Consider the following 19227-nt stretch of genomic DNA (forward strand, 5'->3'; position numbering starts at 1 on the left):
TAATATCAATTTCATTGATAATACCATTTGTAGTTTCACAGACACTGTGACACTCAGACGCCCACTGTGTCATACACGGCAGCACTGCCGCTGATCAGCGATGAAAACCAAAGTCACCTAGAAGATATTGCCAGTAATACACGGCGGCTCTGAGCCATTCACCTGCCCCCTGCTGCTCAGAGCAGCGGGGGGCAGGTGAAAAGCCAACTTTGGCTACGCTACAAACTCACACAATGCAGCTATTGTACGTTATTAAATTAAACAGGCTCTAGGTGGGGTTGGCACAACACTGCAGACAATAAGGTATGAACATTAGGTCAGGTCTCTACGTATAATTTTCAATAACAGTGAAGCAGCATGGCTCTAAATTAAAAGTGGAGCAGAAAAAACAGCTGAGTAAAGACAGCTTGGCCTCCTCATCACCTCTGTTCCTGAACTCTATGACACACACTGATATGAGAAATGAAGCTGCAGGGGTCATGCAGTGTATGAGGAACATCAGAAATAGGACAACACGGTGGGCTACAATACAGTAAAGACCATTATTTTTATGGAACCACACGGGAGACGCACTGTGAAATATTCCACATCTTTAAAGAAACATAGGTGTAACATGTATATTTACCTATTATGTCCTCATAGACATTCTCTTCTGATAAAGTGCGTGTGAGGCCCAGTCTGGACTGAGCATACCAGTCAACTCTGCAGCTCTCTGTAGACGACTGGAGCAGATCCTCAAACTCGTAGGACTTCCTGTCGGACAGAGCAGCAAAGAGATTTAGGAGAGTTGCACGCCAAACACAAAAGGGGGAGGATTTTTGACTGATATCCCAGAGAAAGTGTGTGTCCATGTTGATGCTTTTAAAAATGTCTGAAGCTGTGCGCCAAGCAAGGAAATTGATGTTGCCACATCTGAATGAGTCCATCTGTGTTTCGTCACTGATGAAGACCCACTGGAGTAAAGTGCACATAGGGATCCAGAGTTGCATGCAGCCCCACGTGCATGCACACACATAAAATGAAAGCAAGTTGCACTAAATCCTACACTTATGGAGCTTATTATCCTCATCTGTCTTCACTGTGGTGTCGCTGTATTGGATTGAATTATTGAGAAAAATGTTTTCTCCCCCTAGACTTGACACAGAGCACATTTGTTTATGCTCGTTCTTCATATATGATTTAATTTATATCTGCATTTTGCCTTATTTTGTCAGTTTCTTTTTTAACTCTAACATGATGTTTTCTATGAACTACATATATAAACATTTGACATTTCTCTAAATTTGGCACATTCACATCAGTGCCAACTACTGTGCATTGTCACTGATATAAGGTTACATAAAGTCAAGCAAAGCATATCAACACAGGTCATCTAAGGCTGCATGACATTTTAATGATGCTCAGTGTACCTAATAAATTGATAACTGTGTATTTGCTCCCACACAGCTCCAGAAAAACGTCATGTACATAGTTTATCATTTTAAAGGGTCACAGAGGAAGCTAAAGCCAATCCCATCTCACATTGGGGGAGAGGGGCGACATGTTTTAGTTTTTTTGCCCCTCACAAGATTGGGCAACATAAAGAGATAAACAACAATCCACACTCACATTCACACCAACGGTCAATTTAATATAATCCCAATCTGCATGTCTTTGGAAAGTGGGAGTGCACTCACACAAACATGGGAGAACATAAAAACTTCACACAGGAAAACCTGGATTTGAACAGGGAACCTTCTTGCTCACACACATGCCAGAGAGGATGGACCAACAGACAGATTGACAGACAAATGGACAGACAGACAGAGACGATTGACCAACAGATGGATTGACAGACCAATGGACGGACAGACAGATAGATAGACCAAACAAAGGGCTTGACACAGCACAGGAGTGAGGCCTCCACATATGGTATGGAATGTAACAGATCCAAGCCAAGCTTCAAATAAGAAATCAGACCACTGGAAAAAGTGAACAATAGATGTAGTCCAATACTGCAGAGTTCACATTTTTTGGTTTCCCTACAGAGCCCAGTGTGTTTGATTGTAACCATCTGAATTCCAGTACTACTTAAAGGAGGAGTCACAAAAATTCAGACATACTGTATCAAGTATTTTTACATTTAGAAATTCAAACTCTGCAAAATGAGTGTGTGTATCCTGCATGTCCTCCAGAAGGAGGAATGTGTTGCATTAATATGTGCATTCTTGAAATCCAACCAATGAGGTCATTCTGTGAGACATGCAGGATGATGTCATCTGTGGTTTTGATGTACAGCAGATGTGGGGAACATTTGTTCACATCAGTGTTTGGTTGGTGGTAAAGGGTTAGAGAATACAGAGGGTGACTTAATTGGAAGTTAAGAACAAGATTCTATTCCAAATGTATTTCTCTGGTCAATACGAATCATGGCTGTTGACACTATACCCATCCTTACTTCTCAATCTCCTACCTGTTACTGCTATCCCGCGGTTTGTCAGCCCAGGGTCTCCTGCAAACTCCAGGAGGTGGGCATGTTGGTAAAGGTGGAGGTGGTATAGAGGGCAAAGGGGGCAAGTTCCTCTTTCCCTTCCCCGAGCCAGCTGAAGCTGGGCTAGTAGGTGGTGTGTGGTGCTGGAAGGTTCTCTGAGGTTTAGGTAGAGGGTTTATAGATGGAGCACCTGGCTCACTATATACATTCTCTGGATCCCCCTCTCTCCTCCTCCTCAACCCACCAGGCCGAGCAACATCAAAAGTCCCAAAAATGGGCTCGTTCGCCTTCTTCTCCGTCTCCTCCAGCTCCTCCTTTGAAGGAGGGCAGAAGTAATTCCCTGGAAATGCCAGTGAGGGTCTGTCAGGTACGTCCTTTGTTGCCTTTTCCAGTTTCTTAACATGAGTTAAAACAGTTTTCTTGTCAGAGGGTTGCTCTGTTGGCTTAGAGGTGCGAAACCCTAGTATCACTTCTCTGTCTTTGTTTGTTAGACTCTCAGGAGATTTAGGCCTTGAATCCCCCAACTTTACAACATTCTCCTTCCCTGAGTCTTGTCTGTCCCAGCTGACAAACCGCTTGCTATCTGTCCTTTGGACCTCTGAAACTTTAGATTCCTTTTTCCTTACTGTCTCAACTTCCTTCTGCGTCGTGCTCAGTGGGAACGTCCCCGTAGATGTCAACTGGGCAGGCTCCTTTTTGCCCTCCCATTGTGAGATCTTATCACGGATGCTGGCCGTCTTGACCCCGGCTGGGCTCTTGTTGTGGTTCAGTCCGTTTTCCACGTTGGGAGTCCGTGGGTCGCTGGTGGTGGTAGCTCTCCTGTGAGCCAGCATGGTATCAGGAGGACCAGGGCTGTCGCTCAGGCTGAGTAGTGGTGAGAGGGGACAATTGGAAGACACAGCTGTGTCTCTCCTGTCTCTGTCCCCTGGTGACCCACACACCTCTTGGGGCTGGGGAACCACAGATGATGGAGCCTCCCCAACCTTCAAGCCACAGCACTGGAGCCTGAAAAAGCCACATTCACAGAGCAATTAACATACATATGTGACATATATCATATATATATTATATTATATATATTGTAATATATATTTCATATCTCTACTTGTTTACACTTAAAATGGTGCAAAATACCATGCGATCCAAAACACATTAAGCAAAAGGAAAAAAACCTTTGACAACCCAAACACGCAATAAGTCTTGTCTTGGTTAAGAGAATAGTGCTTAACACTGAACCACTGCTACAAATAATGTCTTTCAAGATAAACAGAGGGAGGAAGAACATTACACTGCTGCCAACTCTAGTGCAATCATTTTTATGGAAATATCAACTGCTGTCTTCAGTGGACGTTGCAATGCACCATTGCTCTTTAAATTGGCCTCACAATATGAGCATTTACTATTACATCCAAACAGACCTCTGTTTATGGTTTAAACAAAAAAAAGAACCTCGTTAAAAGAGTGCAGACGGCTGCTTGGTGCCGCTGCTTAAGCTGTGACTCACTTCTGGAAGATTACTGGGTCAAGACTGTTTGAACTCTGGGTTTGGGGGGCAAAGTTTACAAGCTACTATCGCTGAGCTATTTCAGGAGAGGAGACGAAGGCATGCATCTTTTCTTTTCTATTCCTGACCCAAAAAACTCAGTTTTGGCCAGAGCCCCATTCATCAAATGATTGTATTTCAGACAAACAGAGGAAATGCGGCCTCGCTGGGTGACTTCTGATGACATAGCTGGATATGAAATCCAACAGTCATGCAATCTTGAGGAAATCTCAGAGGAAATCACAGATTCAAATTTCCTCTGAGGCCGTTTAAGAAAAAAATTTGATGTTGTAACTATGACCAATAAAGAAACTATATAATTCTCTTCCACATTGCTCAGGCTTTTATTAGTTGGGCCCCTCTCTCTCCCTTTTCTTCCTCTCAAACTTCATTCTTCTGCCGTGTCCCCCAGTGAAAACAGCATTTTTTTATTAGGCATGAAGCAACAGAGGGAAAAAACTAGGTCAAATAGAAACGCCATAAAGAAGAGAACAGGAGTAGGCAGGAGGGGGTCAAGTGAAAGAGTAAGAGAAAAAGTGGAGCAGATAGAAGAGGAAATCAATACTCCCTGCAATCCCCCGAGAGTGTGATGAAGTGAGACAGTGTGATTAAGAAGCAATAATTTCAAAACTGCACACTGTGGAATGGAAAGCTTGTCTATCATCCGTGGCCATGGATGGGTGGAGGATGGAGATGAGGGTCATTGAGGGCAGAAGGAGGGAAGGGCACAAGGGCACAAAAGCATCTCTGAGCAGTTGAGCTTACACACAACCAACGGATAAGAGGAAGCATTTGAAATGGACAGGAAGAAAAAAAGAAAAAAGAAAATTAACTAATTTTTTCGCCTTTTGACAATTACCACATGTATTTTTTTTTTTTTAGAAGAGCTACATGCTAAACGCTAAAAACAACAGATTGTTAAATCTTCCTATCCCACATTGGCATAAACCAAAATCCCTTCATTATAATCTAAATAGCATTAATGAATATTCCAAGGATGGCAGAAGGGACCACAGAGAAGCATTAGATGGTGGCAGCAGGGGGGAAGTAACAGCATCCAGATGCCAGATGGCCAACTCTGCCCTGCTTTGCTCTCCTGCCCTGCTTTTGTTACACTGCTGACCTGGATGGAAGGATACAAACATCTTGTATCTACTTGTGTTAAAGATCTTTCCCTACTGCAAAACTAAAAGTTAAAGAATAATCAATCAAATAAAATTCATAGTTTAGGCTGTATGCTAATGAGTAATGTAAATTAATTGACTGTATCCGACAGTTTCCATGGGCCTCTTCGACCATTACATCCTTGAAAGCGATACTCTTCATTATAAATGCATAAATGTTCTACCTAAGTTTAACCTTTAACTTTACAGGAACAGGGTTTAACAATTTAATTACATGTTTCTTACTGCAATGTTGTTTGAGATTTGTAGTTGACTTTTCTCTTAAAGTTACAGACTAGAATTTGAGACTTTAAACATAGTTGGTTACTTGCAATGATAATTCCTTCCAAGTGTTGCAAATTCTTAAATAGTGGGTCAAATCTAAGGTTGTAGGGACGACTGGCCTCGGTAACCGTATTTTATATTGTGCAGTTAAGTAACAAATCTGATTTGATAGGAAATTGCTGACTTGCTTTCTGGCACAAAGGCAGGTTGTTAAAAGAACAAACAAGAAGGAGCTGATGCTGCTCTTCTACCAGCACAAGCAGAGCTTAGGTTTTAACAAAAGAAACAACACTTCCTTTGTGATGTGTGTGGAATTAAATAATCTCTGAGACAGGAGGATGAAGACATGGCATAAGAAAAACATTAAATAAGTAAATAGGCTTATGAGGCACCTACCCGTTGACTGATTGGTAGATACAGTTGTCAGTGTTTGTACAGAGCAGCAGGGCCCTCCCACCGGTCATGGTGCTAGCAGCTGGCATCCTGCACAGTCACACAAAGACAGTCAGTTAGAGGAATATATTTGTATTTAGTGGCGATTGCACATTACGTGTCAAAGCAAATGACAATTGACAATACCACAGCTTCTTTTCTACATGGAGACGATACACAAACATAGGCTGACAAATGAGGGATGGTTCAAATTAGAAGAGCTGCTTCCCGAGAAAACTTTAAACTTAAGTGTAATGTTTTTGTGGCTTGCAGTTCAAACCAAGCAGCAGACCTCACAAGCTGCATTTAGCATCCCCCCAAAATGTCAATCTCCGCTAGTAACTGGAGGATACAACTGAAATCGAAGCTTTAACACCACCACTTTGAGCCAGCACACACATTAAGTTACAGCATGCATGTGACATTATGGAAAACTTATGAGACTCATAAAAACGTCCCTTTCTAATGCCATTAAGCTCTGTTAAAGCATCAGTGGCAGCTGCAGGCCAGATAAGAGCCCTCAGTTTAACATCTTTAGGTTATCACTCAATGTCTTTTTGCACATGCCAGGACACATTTCTGGAGTCATTTCAAGACAAGTGCAGAACACACATCAGATCCTCTTTGCAAACTCAACCCATTTCAGAAAATATCTTCCTTAATGTGTTAAGTGTTTACCGGCACTGCACATTTCCCGCTTTTCTTACAGACGAGCGGTGCCAAGGCAAGTGTGAGGGGACATGCTTGGCCAGTTTGAAATTATTCCTTTTTTTTGTCAGAGTACAATAAAAACCAGATCCACTTGGAGCGTAAGCACCATCCATATGTAACATTAAATTAGAGCTTGTGACTCATGGAGTTGGCATGGAGAAGAAGGGCCTGGCCCCATGCTTGGCACAGATGTGGTTAACATGATGGAGGAGGATATAGGTCATGCTTTACTCCTGTTGGCATTTATTCACATATTTGCTCATAAATAAATTCACTCTCATACATGCCTTGCCACCCGGCTGTATTCTCAGACGCAAAACCTCATGTAAAAACACCCCAACATAGACGTGCACATCCATCCGACCAGTCCACACTCCAGTCCAGCTTGTGTGTGTTTGAGTGACTTCTACAGATGTGCTGGGATACTTTAGCGTATTCGTAGTCTTTTAAACATTCCCTGACTGCTGCGTGGCCCAACCCCCCCCCCCCCCCCATTCCTCTGCCTTTAAACCAGCATTAGCTAATGCTGACACTTTTCTCCCTTGCCCCCCGACTATGCAGGGAATGTCAGCCCACTTCAACCAAATTCCCCAAATTGTTGTCCCGACTGGCAGTGAGGCAAGTCATAGAAAAAGCCACAATTTGGTGAAATTAGATAAAAAAACAAAACATTTCAACCAAGCATTTGAACTCTTCCTGAGCCAACAACATAATAGTCCCTCTGGGTCCAGTGTTTTGGACTGATCCAAAAGGCAAGTATGTTTTTTTCTTTCAGAATAAAAGATCAAAACACTCCGGTAAAGTTATGGCCTCATCGGACAAAGTACAAATTGTCATTTTATAGCTTCTAGTTTTGCTCACCGCTTAACTTACAGAACTTCATTTCTTTGTCTTTACCCCCCCCCCCCCATCCCTCTGCAATCAGTCCAAGGCCTAGCCCCCCCAGAGGGAGGAAAAAGGAGGAGGATGAAGTTTTGCGTCAGCCATCCTCTCGCTTGTAGGCTGAAATTATTTTCAGCTGCGAGCCAAGCAGAGGTCACGTGTTTGAGGGGAAACATCAACCAAAAGTTTCCCCCTTCCTCTCCCTCTTGATTCTTTTCTCCTTACTAAAAACCAAAACACAAATGAGGAACAGAAATCCTGCAATGAAAAGTGGGGGGTTGGGGGTTAGGCAAGGGGGACTATAAAGAATGTATAGAGCCTCCTAGTTTTACAGTTAAATTTTTTTTCCTGGGCTGTGGAGGGTGTTGCATATCACAGGGGGAGAGGAAAGATGGGGGATATGAACAGAGGGAGCGAATGGAGGAGGAAAGTGGGGGGCTGGGGGAGACAGGGGTTGTCAAAACTAAAGAGGAAAGTGGATATTGCAAAGAATAATATAAGTATACTGTTGCACAGTGAAAACAGTGCAGGCTTTTAGGCTGTCCTACTTCATTGTTTAGAGCCCCAAGGCCAAATCAGAAAGATCTGCTCAGTGGAGATTCTAGTAATACCTTAAAAGGTCATTTGGTATTTTTACGTAATTCTGATTTATACAGGGTTTGAACATATCCCAAACTTGACACAGGCATTCAAGGCAGTGCTTCCAAACACTTGCCTGAACCTGACAAGCAGCAGTGTCTTCATATCTCCAAAAAGCAGTATATCTGACAGCAGTGCCAGCTCCCCGTTTATTGAAGAAAACCCCTTTTCTAGGCGCAGCAAAGGCTTTTGTCTGCTGCAGCGATTGGCAACTATTGTTAACCTGAACCCCCAGTGCAGGATGACCACCGTAATAATACAGAGGCTGAGGGAAGCCATCTGCTGAGGCCAATAAAAACATCACTGGAAACGGCAACCCAAAAGACCTCTACCTGCCCCGCCCCCCTTCAGCCTCAGCCCTGTGATGAGCGAGCTGCGGTAGAGGAAGTAATATTGTTCATCAGCAGTGTGGAGGAATACTGGGTGAAGAAGATGGCAGCAAAGGGTGTGAAAGGAGATTATTTCCTTTTAATTATTCCTATTCCTAGAATCCCTCTATTGTCAGTTTTAGCTCATTTATCTAATGACCCTCAGATAAAAACCGCTACGCAAATATATTTCGGAAAAGATAAGCTCCAGTCTTGGCCTCAGATGAAAAAGGATTGGTGCTCAGTGAACAGCACAAGACCCTTAACGCCTTAAAGCCTTTTACTAGATAGAAAAAGCATCAGTCTGGGTCAGAGGCAGGGCATCAGAGTTAACCATCAGTTGCATAACAAACCAGAAGATTTCTATCAGTGGACAAGTATCTGGCGGTGGACAGATTCTTGTAAACATGCACTCATATTCCACTGAGAATGGGGTGTTGTATCATAGAAAGCAGCACTTATTCTAAACTAGCAATAGCATTAATAGTAATTCATTTCTAACAAAGATTGTAAAGATAAAGGATGGGGAGTAAATAAATGAATTATTTTAGGAGGAGTTCATGCTCACAGCTCACAGCCCACATTAAATGGATAAAAAAAATCAGTACTACATTGCTACAACATGCTATTATTACCACACCTTACTATACTGGCAACCCACCATGACGTCACCTATTGGTCTATAAACATTCGTTTTGAAGCTTTGGCTTTTGGGCCATAATTTACTAAATAAATATGCTATATAAGACAACCTCAAACCAGCAATTAAGATCATAAACTACTCATTAAACTCTTACCAATGTTATTAATTAAGTGAGTCTGGGCATTTTCTCATAGACTTCTATAAAAACAAACTGCTTTCTGCAACTAGAGGAGTTGCCTTCTTTTATCAAAATGGGAAAAAGAAAAGAAAAAACAGTAAAATATTTCTTTTGACTTTCCGATTGTGATCCAACTCTTTATCTTCAGTACGTAGGCTGCTAGTTTGGAGGTTGTTGGTGATTCACATTGTAAAGGAGAGCAGAAGGGCAAGAGAATACCAACTGAGATATACAGCCATTGGAAGGCTTAAAACCCCAGAGAATATCCAGTGAGTCAGACTAAAGCTGCAGCTTCTAGGATGAGTAGCAACTATGGTAGAGTGGCTGGAACCTATGATGAAAAATCTAAGCATTCAAAAAACTGATGATTCACCAGACAAAAAAGAAACTTGGGAGAATGAACAGTGAGGACATAAATCATGCGCATATGTCAACAGTGTTTGTGTTATAACTCTCACTGCCAGTGGGGGGAGACACTGGGGGTTTAAAGAGATCGGTCTGAAACTACAAAAAGTATTTGAAACTCCATTTCAGTCTAAACAGCCATTTAGGTTGGAGTGATTATGATTAGTTAAACTGTTACACTGCACATCTACAGACCCGGGTGCTCAGACATCCACTGAACCTTCATCAACAAAAGACATTTCTACATGGGCTCTACACATCCAGCACCCTATGTGAAGTTGACCTTGGTCTAATCATAGAGTTGGAGATGAATCATGGACTCACAAACACTTGGCAGCCTTGTGTACAGCATATTAGCCACATGTCGATTACTCAGCAACACACAGACACACAGACACACACACCCACACACACACACACACACACACCAGCTTGTCATAGATGACTCTTGGCCTAACTGTTTTTCTACTGATTGTGTACAATATTGGATTGATGACGGTACGTCCAAGAATCAGCCTGGACCCAAACTTGAGCAGACAGTGTCAGATTTTAGGGAAGTTTATAAAAGCTTGGTGTAAAAATAAGCTGTAAAATGTTATATTTCTCTCTTTAATACTCTTCACAGTGCAATGCAGTGCAGATGTAAATATCAACTCACACATGCAGGGATATTATCAGTCTGCCTTTTTGGTTTGTATCTTTGTTGTTGAGCTCTTGTTGCACCACAGATCATCTTCAAGTGTAACGGTTGTAGTTGAATAAGTTGATTATCTTTATGCAGGTGGTGCTGTCAGAGCTTCATAGCGGGCTCTATCACGCCTCTGGCTTGTTGTCAGTGAGCTGTTGACTGGCTGCTGCTGCAGCGCTCTGGAGGCCTGCCTCTCCCCAACAGCTGCTTCTCATAAAGATTTCATCCTCCCCTCCATCCCTCCGTCCCTCCATCTCTCGGTCCAGCTCGGCAGAAACAGCTAACATCATGACATCACCGTCCGTGCTTGTTCTTCCCAAGACTGCTCTCTTTTACTCTCTGTCATTTCAAAATACCTAAAAAGGGCAAAGTCGCTCACGGCCCACGCTGCATTTCACAGTTATCAGGACACAGACTCAAATACAGCAAGCAACCAAAAGTGGCAGCCCCCTCAAACCACTTGTCAACATTTTGAGTGAGGTTTTACGTCAAACTAGGAGAAGGAGAGAAAATGATAGCCCAAAATGGGAATTATATATTTCAGATTATTCATTTTCTTCTTTTTCTTTCTACACTCCAGCTGAGTTGGGGACCCTATTCCCTACACGTTGCGGCTCCCTATAGCATGTGCCAAAGCTTCGCCTGTAATCAATTTAACGCAAGACTGCACATTTAGCCAGCTCGTTCTGGAATAGCAAACTTGGCAGCTTTTTTTCTCCAAGTTCCTCCACTCTTTTATTTCTCCTTTTCACTCCCTCTTTTTCATTCCCATTCAGTCGCTGAGTTGTGGGGAGAAAAGTATGATGGAGGAGGGAGCGAAGGATAGACGACGGAGGTGCAATAGTTTTTAATCCTAAACCCATCACTCTCTTTCATACTTGACTGTTCCATGTCTTGTGCTGCGCAGATGTGAAGCAGAGTTCATTCATGTACACCAGTGCAGGGCTGACAGAATATGACATGAGACGTATGAGCAAAATGGCATGTTGCCTTGACCTGGCAGACTTGGGGAAGGTTTTGCTTGATTCCCGATGAAGTATACAGGAAAAGTTGATGGTAAAGGAAGGGATGTATGGAGAGGAGGAGGGAAGGAGAGGGTTGGGCAAATAAACAATGGAATTTTATCTGGGCTCAGCAGTCTCCTTCTCTCTTTTTCTCTCTCTCTCTCTGTGTCCTGTTCAGGGCCCCCGCTGCTTTCCCAAGCTGATTTCATAGCAGGGCCTTGGACTCGAGCCAAACAGGCCAGCTCTGCGACTGTGTGCGCCTGTATCAGTGTGCGTATCTGCCAGAAGGTGTGACTGACAGCCAGAGAATGTACAAGCCTAGAACCTACACTCTCATTTAAAGTATCCACTTTTCTTGCATGCCATGCTTACCTCTCTCATCTTCATCTAATCTCTGTCTTTTCTCATCCTACCGCACACATTACTATCAGCTATGTACCTATTATGTATCCGAAAAACAAGCAACAGGCCTGCACCTTTTGTATGATCTTCAGAGGTAAAGATGCCAACATCCGCTGTCCCTTAGACACACACACACAGACACACACACGTGCGTGCACACACACAGATGCACAGCAGGCTCCCTTCAGACCTGGTATTAACATCAATCCTGAGAGATCCAATCACAAGTGGACAGAGTTAAGTTCATGTGTTCACACCTGACATTAAAATGTGTCTCCTGTGACCGCTTGTGATCGGATCTCTCTTTCTCACCCGCTCTGCAAACAATCATGATAGACATTTGTGTTTTTATAGACCAAATGATGTTTTTATCCCATCTGAGTTAACAGATGTGTCTGATTACAATGTTTGTGTGTGTGTGTGTGTGTGTGTCTGTGTACTGGCAAGAAAAAGTGAGAAAGACAGCGATTGGAGTCAGGAGGGACTAAATGAAAGATTTGACCAAACTAAGAAAAAGTTATGCATCATTACGTGGTGGTCAGTGTTAATAATGTGGGGTAGGCTACAAAGACATCAACTGGTAGTCACTGACAAGTTTAAAAATAAGTTTAAACTGTAGTGGTTCAGAGATGACAGCTGAGTAGACGGCCACTGAACCAAGAAGTATTTGTGTTCACACAGAGAAAATGTGGCTTGAGTGATCAGATCTCAGGAAGCATTGAGGATGCATTTGGGTTCTTTCAGACCTAAACTTAGAGCTGACAACTTGAGCCTGGCTCCCTCAGGACAGATGTTACTATCAGGTATGAACTCCGTCATACACAGCCCAAATTGCCCCAGGTGGTGCAGCATATTGTAGCGCTGTATTAATTTATGTGCAACTGGGTGAATGTGGCTTGGAGTGCAAAGCTCTTTGAGTGGTGGATAAGACAGATAGAAAATCGTTATATAAATATTGTCCATTTACACACACACACACACACACACACACATGGTGTCTGCACAAGCCACCCTGCTGCGAAGTGTCCTGTCCAATCCCATTGACAGTGTTCTTGTCCTGCTGTGCTGTGTCCTCTTGCCCCTCCACCTCTCCCCCTGCTCCATCTATTGTTAGGAGAGGACGGTCATGAGACAGCATTGAAACTGGGATAGATACAGAACCAGACAGAAATACAGGAAGGGGGACACCACAAACAGTTTATTTCTCCCTACATGTTTGTTTTGGTTATCAATCCACTCTAAATATACCGCATGCATTCATTGTTGTATTTTTAACACCACGCATGCAGAATTTCTGGTTATTATGGTTGTTGTTTATAACTGAAACTCCTGACAAACAGGGTGTCTACAGACGATCCCACTGGGAGCTGGAAGAATGGGCCAAAATATTACCTCAGTAAATGTATAAACAAACCTTAATTATAATTGGAGCCACTGAGAGCGCCACTGTGGATGTAATTATGGTGCACAGCGCGACCAAGGGGTGTTCAATTTACGAGGCTTATTATGCACAGAAAGAATAGTTATTTTCTTGTGTCTGTGCACACAAACAGAGAGGAAGTGTGATATGACTTGCAGGAAGTGTGTACGACGACCTCCAGTTTCTAAAATGAAGTTATCAGTTTTCTTTGCTTACGGATTCAATAAGATGTCGAGTTCTTGAATTGTAGATATATGTGACAGCTCTGAACACCACAAGGTCAAAAAAGGCAGGAAAAGGAAGGAAAACTACAGACACACTCAGCAAAATCCTCCCTTAAAGTCCTTCTTACCCACTCCACCTGTCAGAGTTAACAAATGACCGCCCTGTAACAGTTTAACCACAGGCTTTTAAAGGGGGGAAGGTCTCCTTTTCCCTTTGGAGTTTGTGGCTTCCATTCCACGTTCCACTGACTGCAAATGGTGCCGCTTCCTGGCTAATGATGCACTAAAGTCTTCAGAGTGATAAGCACTCCTAGAAATAGAAATGTGGAGCATTTAAACATGTTGGCCTGATAAAAGGTGAAAATCAAGTGGATGATGTAAAACAGTTTTAGGCCCAGAGAAGTTATAAAAACTACAGTGACCTTGGGGAAAATCCAATTATAAATGAAAACAATTGCTTGTACCTTCCTCCAACATATACAAAAAAAGCCTTAAGCAGCTCAGTGAAAAGAAAAGAATCCTCTCTGCTAGAGAAAGAGACAAGATCACCCGAATAAGAGAAAGAAGTGGAGGAGGAGGGGCGTGGATCTGTTTTGGAGGAAGAGCAAACAAATCTCTCTGTATCCCCCCATCTGGGAAAGGGTGTCATGTTTCGTCTGCTTGCAGAGGTGGAGCATCTGTCCATTCCCCCCACCGACTGCAAGCTCCCATCAGCAGAGTTCCTGACTCATCCTCAGTCTGCTCCCAATTACCCCGCTGGCTCAACAGAGCAGGGGTCCATGCCAACTTGTCCCACCAACCTGTTTTTAAACAGCTCTCACTTTGGCCTACATAACCCTGTCCAACTCTGCTGCTGCCAAATCCACATTTGGTGCATTTGCAGCTGAAAACACAACTACTTCTTCAGCAAGCATCCAAGGATCTGGTGTAACTGAAGGCCTTGATGTGCTTAAAAACAAAAGTGCTTGTCGGATCGTCTAACAGCATCTATGGTCTTTCTAGAGTTTTTTCCTGCCAGCCCCCTGAATGAGCCCATGTGAGAATACAGCAGGAATATACATGTATATAGGATTCACCACAAGTGAGTGGTCATGTTGATGTTTCTAACATGCAAAAGATGTGAAAATGAAAAAACAAAAAGAATGCAGATATCTCAGGATAAAGAATACCTTACCACCCATATACATAGAGGATGCAGATGAAGATGTCCACTTGGTGGTTGTGAACGTGTCTCACCTGGACAACCTCCTGCTGCATTCTTCATATGTGAAAGGCAAACTCAAGTTCATGTCTGAAAATAGCTTCTGAAAGACACTGATTGTTTTGCATCTGTATGACTTCAGGCTTCTCATCCCACCTTAGAACGTGCCTGTCAGGAACAAGTATCAACGCTAATGCCCTGAAGACATTTGAGTTACACATTGTTTAAATATGAATACTTTCATACAGCCATATTCTCTCGTTTCTTCTACAATGCTCTGAGTCATTCTCGCTGCACAGCACTTACTTTCTGTTGGTCAGTTGTTCATTTGGTCAGTTTTTGTGTTGTCTCATCGGCTCAGACTGAAATATCTTGACAACTTTTGAATGGATTGAGGTTTCGACTTTTCCTCCTGCACCAACAGTGGGTCAAACGTTCGACTTATGTTTATGGTTTGGCACAAATCTTTTGCAGACATTCATGTTTTCCAGTTCCAATTGACAGGAGGGCTTGCCAAACAAATAGAGCCATGGAGCTCTTCCTGGCAATGGGCCTGGCAGTGATGGATTTCAATGGATGAGGTAATTCATAAACAGCTACAGGTGATATTGCAAGTGACAGACACACTTCCCACCTGTTGTCTGCAACTACAGCTGTATTCTGTTTCACCATGACCTCACAGGCACGGCGTGTCTTACACCTCAGCAATAACTGCATGTCTGTGCTGTTAACAACACCCATAGAGCCTGGATCTTACAGACGAGTGAGGAAGTGTCATTGAATACTCCATTATTGTCAGGGATAATACTGCTCCCTGCAGTGGGCAGTATTTACAGCTAACTGATATTACATTGTGCTGACACACAATGTGGGATTTCTGAGCATAATGGCAAAACCTCTTCTCTTTAAAAAAAAGGGGCAGCCACAGTGAATGTGCAGCAGTGAGTGGACTGACAGATCTTTTCAACAATAACATGGCTTTCCTAGCACACTAACATTATTCTCTGGGCCCCAGATCAAATTTCTCTTCCAAGCCGCAGTCTCTGCACTGCTAAACCCCTCTCCTCTCCTTCTTCTTCCTGTTTCCTTCCACTCTTCACAATTTAACGGTTCTACTTGATAATTCCCACCAGCGCCCAACCATCCCATCCCTGCTCCCCTGCTCCTCTGCATGCCTGCAGAAGAACAGACTTTTTTATAATTCACCCGCCAGTCCCCGCGGGGGCCGAACAAGGCGAGAGCTTGGGAAAGTTCTCTTCCGCAGTATAAACTCCACAGTCTAGGCCAGAGCTGACTTTTGTGACCTCCACACACCCTATGACCGACAACTGTGAAGCCGGGCCAAGACCACCGGTGGGCGATAAATGAAAGTGACATGCAGGGTGCAAAATAAGCCAACATACACTGATCTGAGGACTGCTCCTTAGAAACCTCAGGAAATGATTTAACTTACTTTCATTTCAACAACTAACACTGATATTTTTTCATTTAGTCTGTTTATTTAGGTTGACTGTAAGTTATAAGAGCAACATAACTGTGTATGAACAGCCAAAAACATATACATATTATAATGACCTGTTCTGAGGAGTTTTTGGTTTCCTCTGCATGTGTGGACTGGACAGATTTTCACAAAACTTGGAGGGATGTCATATGGTTTTTTCAATTTCTTTAACATTGCAGAATAGGCTGTTTTTCCACTTTTTTGTCAATTTCTCAAGAAATAATGCAGAATTGAAAATACCATACATCTGAAGAGTGATAATATATTTGAGCAGGTGTATTTTTTTGTGGATCTGGATAATGACCTGGATTTTATGAATCAAAAGAAATATTTTGAGGGGGGAAATATTTTCTGTATGGTAACAAAAATCCCTTCCAACTATATGACCTGTGTTCTTCTAGTCTTGAAAAAAAAAAGATTGTTTTCATTCAGAGCTAAAAAGACTAGTATTTACACCAAGTTCAGGAAACACAAGAAATACAACGATACAACTACATATTATTATAATAAAAGATAAGATTGTATCCAGACCTTAACAAGACAGTGTTTAGATTGGTGTGATCAAAGTTCCTCTGCAGTGTCTGCAGTGAGTCTGGAGTATCTACTCATTAAGATGTTACACTTGGATGAAACTCCAGACAGCGTTTCATGGAGTGGATCCCCCAAATGACAGGTAAACAACATTCTTCTCATTCTCAGAGAAGAGAGGAGAAGAGAAGAAAAGAGAAGAAAAGAGAAGAGAAAAGAGGGATATCATTCATCTTACAGTTTTCCCATGTCCAATATTACACAGACGAGCCGCACATAAACAAACTCACAAAGTGTGCAGTAGCTTTTTCCCATTCTGCTTGGAATGTTCATCATAACATGGCAACCAATGCTTACATCACAAAAACAAGTTATTTTTCCAAATTCAGGATGTCAGGAAATGATGGATGCATGTTCACATGTTTAATATGTCAGTAGGTGTTCAAGTATGCATGGGTATGTGTTTGAATTCACGTGTGTGTGTGTGTTTGTGTGTATGTGAAGATGGAATGTGACTGCCACACACTGTTGGCACAAGCTTCAAAGCCACATCAAGCAACCGACACTGAGGTACTGGATGGGCCTCACTCAGCCGGGGGATCTTCCCCACATTTAAACGCCATACCATCAAACTGTGGCTGACTTTGTATTATCCCGCTCTAAAGCATGAGATTCAGATTCTGTTTTTCAGTCTGTGTAAACTACGCAGTAGAACAGAGATTCAGTCTGCCATGTCCTGTTAAATGTCCCAATTAGCAGTCACATCAACCACTTCCCTTGATCCATGGTCCGATTTCTTCTTAATACAACTCTGACACTGAGCAGAGTGAAACTGCCAGAGACAAAAACAGCTTGACATGCAGTTTGAGAAAGTGTGTGTATGTGTATGTAAGGGTTAAAGGTGCACATAAAAAAAACAAAACATGGCCTGCTGGATGAATGCCTCCAGCATCCAGTGTGATGGTATGCATTATCTATGCATGCATGTATGTATGTGTGATGGTTTAGCTCTTATAAGGAAAGGGTTGTGTGTGTGTGTGTGTGTGTGTGTGTGTGTGTGTGTGTGGAGGGGGTTGGTGGTGTTTTAGATAATAACTGAACCCATGGTCATCCACCAACATCACAGACAATACTCTGCCCCATATCTCCGAAACAAGAGAAATTCTTTCACCGTCACCACAGGACGCATTTTTTTCTGAGTGTGTCACCGTGGCAACAACAGCAGCTCGGTGACGGCAGGAGATTGGCTCAATGGGGTCTTAAAGTCACGGGCCACCCTGCAGAGTGCCTGTCAAAAGCCAGTTCCTGTAAGAGGAGGGGAGGACAGTGTGTAGCCTCCTAAAGCCCTGCTGTCACTTCTCTGAGCGGAGAAGAATGGAGGAGACAGATGTCACAGGTTGCATCTGCTAATACACTCAAACACATGCATTCAAAAATGATATGCAAGACTGCACAGACGGTTTGTCATCAACCTACTGAGGCGAAACTTTAATTTTACATGACAACAATAACACGTATACAGACTAATGAACATTTACATTCACAAGTTACACATGCACTCATTCCTGACTGTGCACATAAACATTTACACAAACATACATCTCTTGTAGAAGGTTGGTAAATAACATGTGAAACGATCATCTAATAGTTAACTTACTTGTAAATTCAGCCAAAAACTATTTTGTGACTCATACCAATTATCCAATCTGATTTCCCCGCTTCAGCGTGCTTCCAAGAAAACATAACAAAACAACATTCTGATTCAGTTGTGAGAGTTGACAGACTTGTCACGGCACAAAACATCTGGTGTTCAAGTTATCAGGGATTTTTCTTCCCGCTTGAGAAGCAAGTTGATTCATACTGATGACACATTCACTCAACCCCCAGTGAGTAGATTTTGAAAATACCTAATGTGTTAGATGTGTTGATGTGGTGTGGTGTTTTATGTAGTGTGTATTGTCATACGAATGAGGAGATGGATGGGCACTGACAATAAGAAAAAGTGAGAATACCACAACTGTGAGTGTGTTGATGTTTTGGCGTGAAAGACAAAAAAAGAAGAAAACGAATAAATAAAACAGAGAGAGATGTGCAATTAGGGAAAAATACTGAATGAGTGTGTGTGTGTGAGTAAAATGTATTACTGGGAGAAGAAGAATGATGAAAATAAGGTCACAAATACCCAGTTTTCCACCACAGTGCACAACAGTCTTGAACAGCAGTCATGCAGACAGTTAGCCTCTGCCCCTGATTCAGAATGTAAACAACTGACCCAATCTGGCAGACCTCACACACACACACACACACACACACACACACACACACACACACACACACACACACACACACACACACACACACACACAAGATTGCAGCCCACTTATTACAACCTTGCTGACTAGCAGACAGTCAGTCCCTGTCTCTTTATCTCCAACCCTATAAACCTCTCCACAGAGAGTCAGCCAGTCTCAATTCAATAGTCTTCAACTTACTGAGTTAAGTAAATACAGCGTCAGGTCAGACAGAAACAGGAGCCAGAG

At 42.6% G+C, this 19227-nt stretch overlaps 1 protein-coding gene across 3 annotated transcripts in view; it reads right to left on the reverse strand.

Moving 5' to 3' along the window:
* The window catches only part of si:dkey-82f1.1 (DENN domain-containing protein 2A), a 59834-nt gene that overhangs the window by 34384 nt on the left and 6223 nt on the right, over nt 1-19227 (reverse strand). For all 3 annotated transcript variants that reach the window (XM_020078872.2, XM_069529018.1, XM_069529017.1), the window contains 3 exons: nt 5858-5944; nt 2453-3475; nt 626-753 (listed from right to left, as the gene is read on the reverse strand). In XM_020078872.2, coding sequence (XP_019934431.2) covers nt 626-753; nt 2453-3475; nt 5858-5943 — 1237 coding nt within the window. In that variant the 5' untranslated portion in view covers nt 5944. The remainder of the gene's footprint in view (nt 1-625; nt 754-2452; nt 3476-5857; nt 5945-19227) is intronic.

This window comes from Paralichthys olivaceus, chromosome 7, assembly GCF_024713975.1.
Source record: "Paralichthys olivaceus isolate ysfri-2021 chromosome 7, ASM2471397v2, whole genome shotgun sequence".
NCBI classification, from domain to species: domain Eukaryota; kingdom Metazoa; phylum Chordata; class Actinopteri; order Pleuronectiformes; family Paralichthyidae; genus Paralichthys; species Paralichthys olivaceus.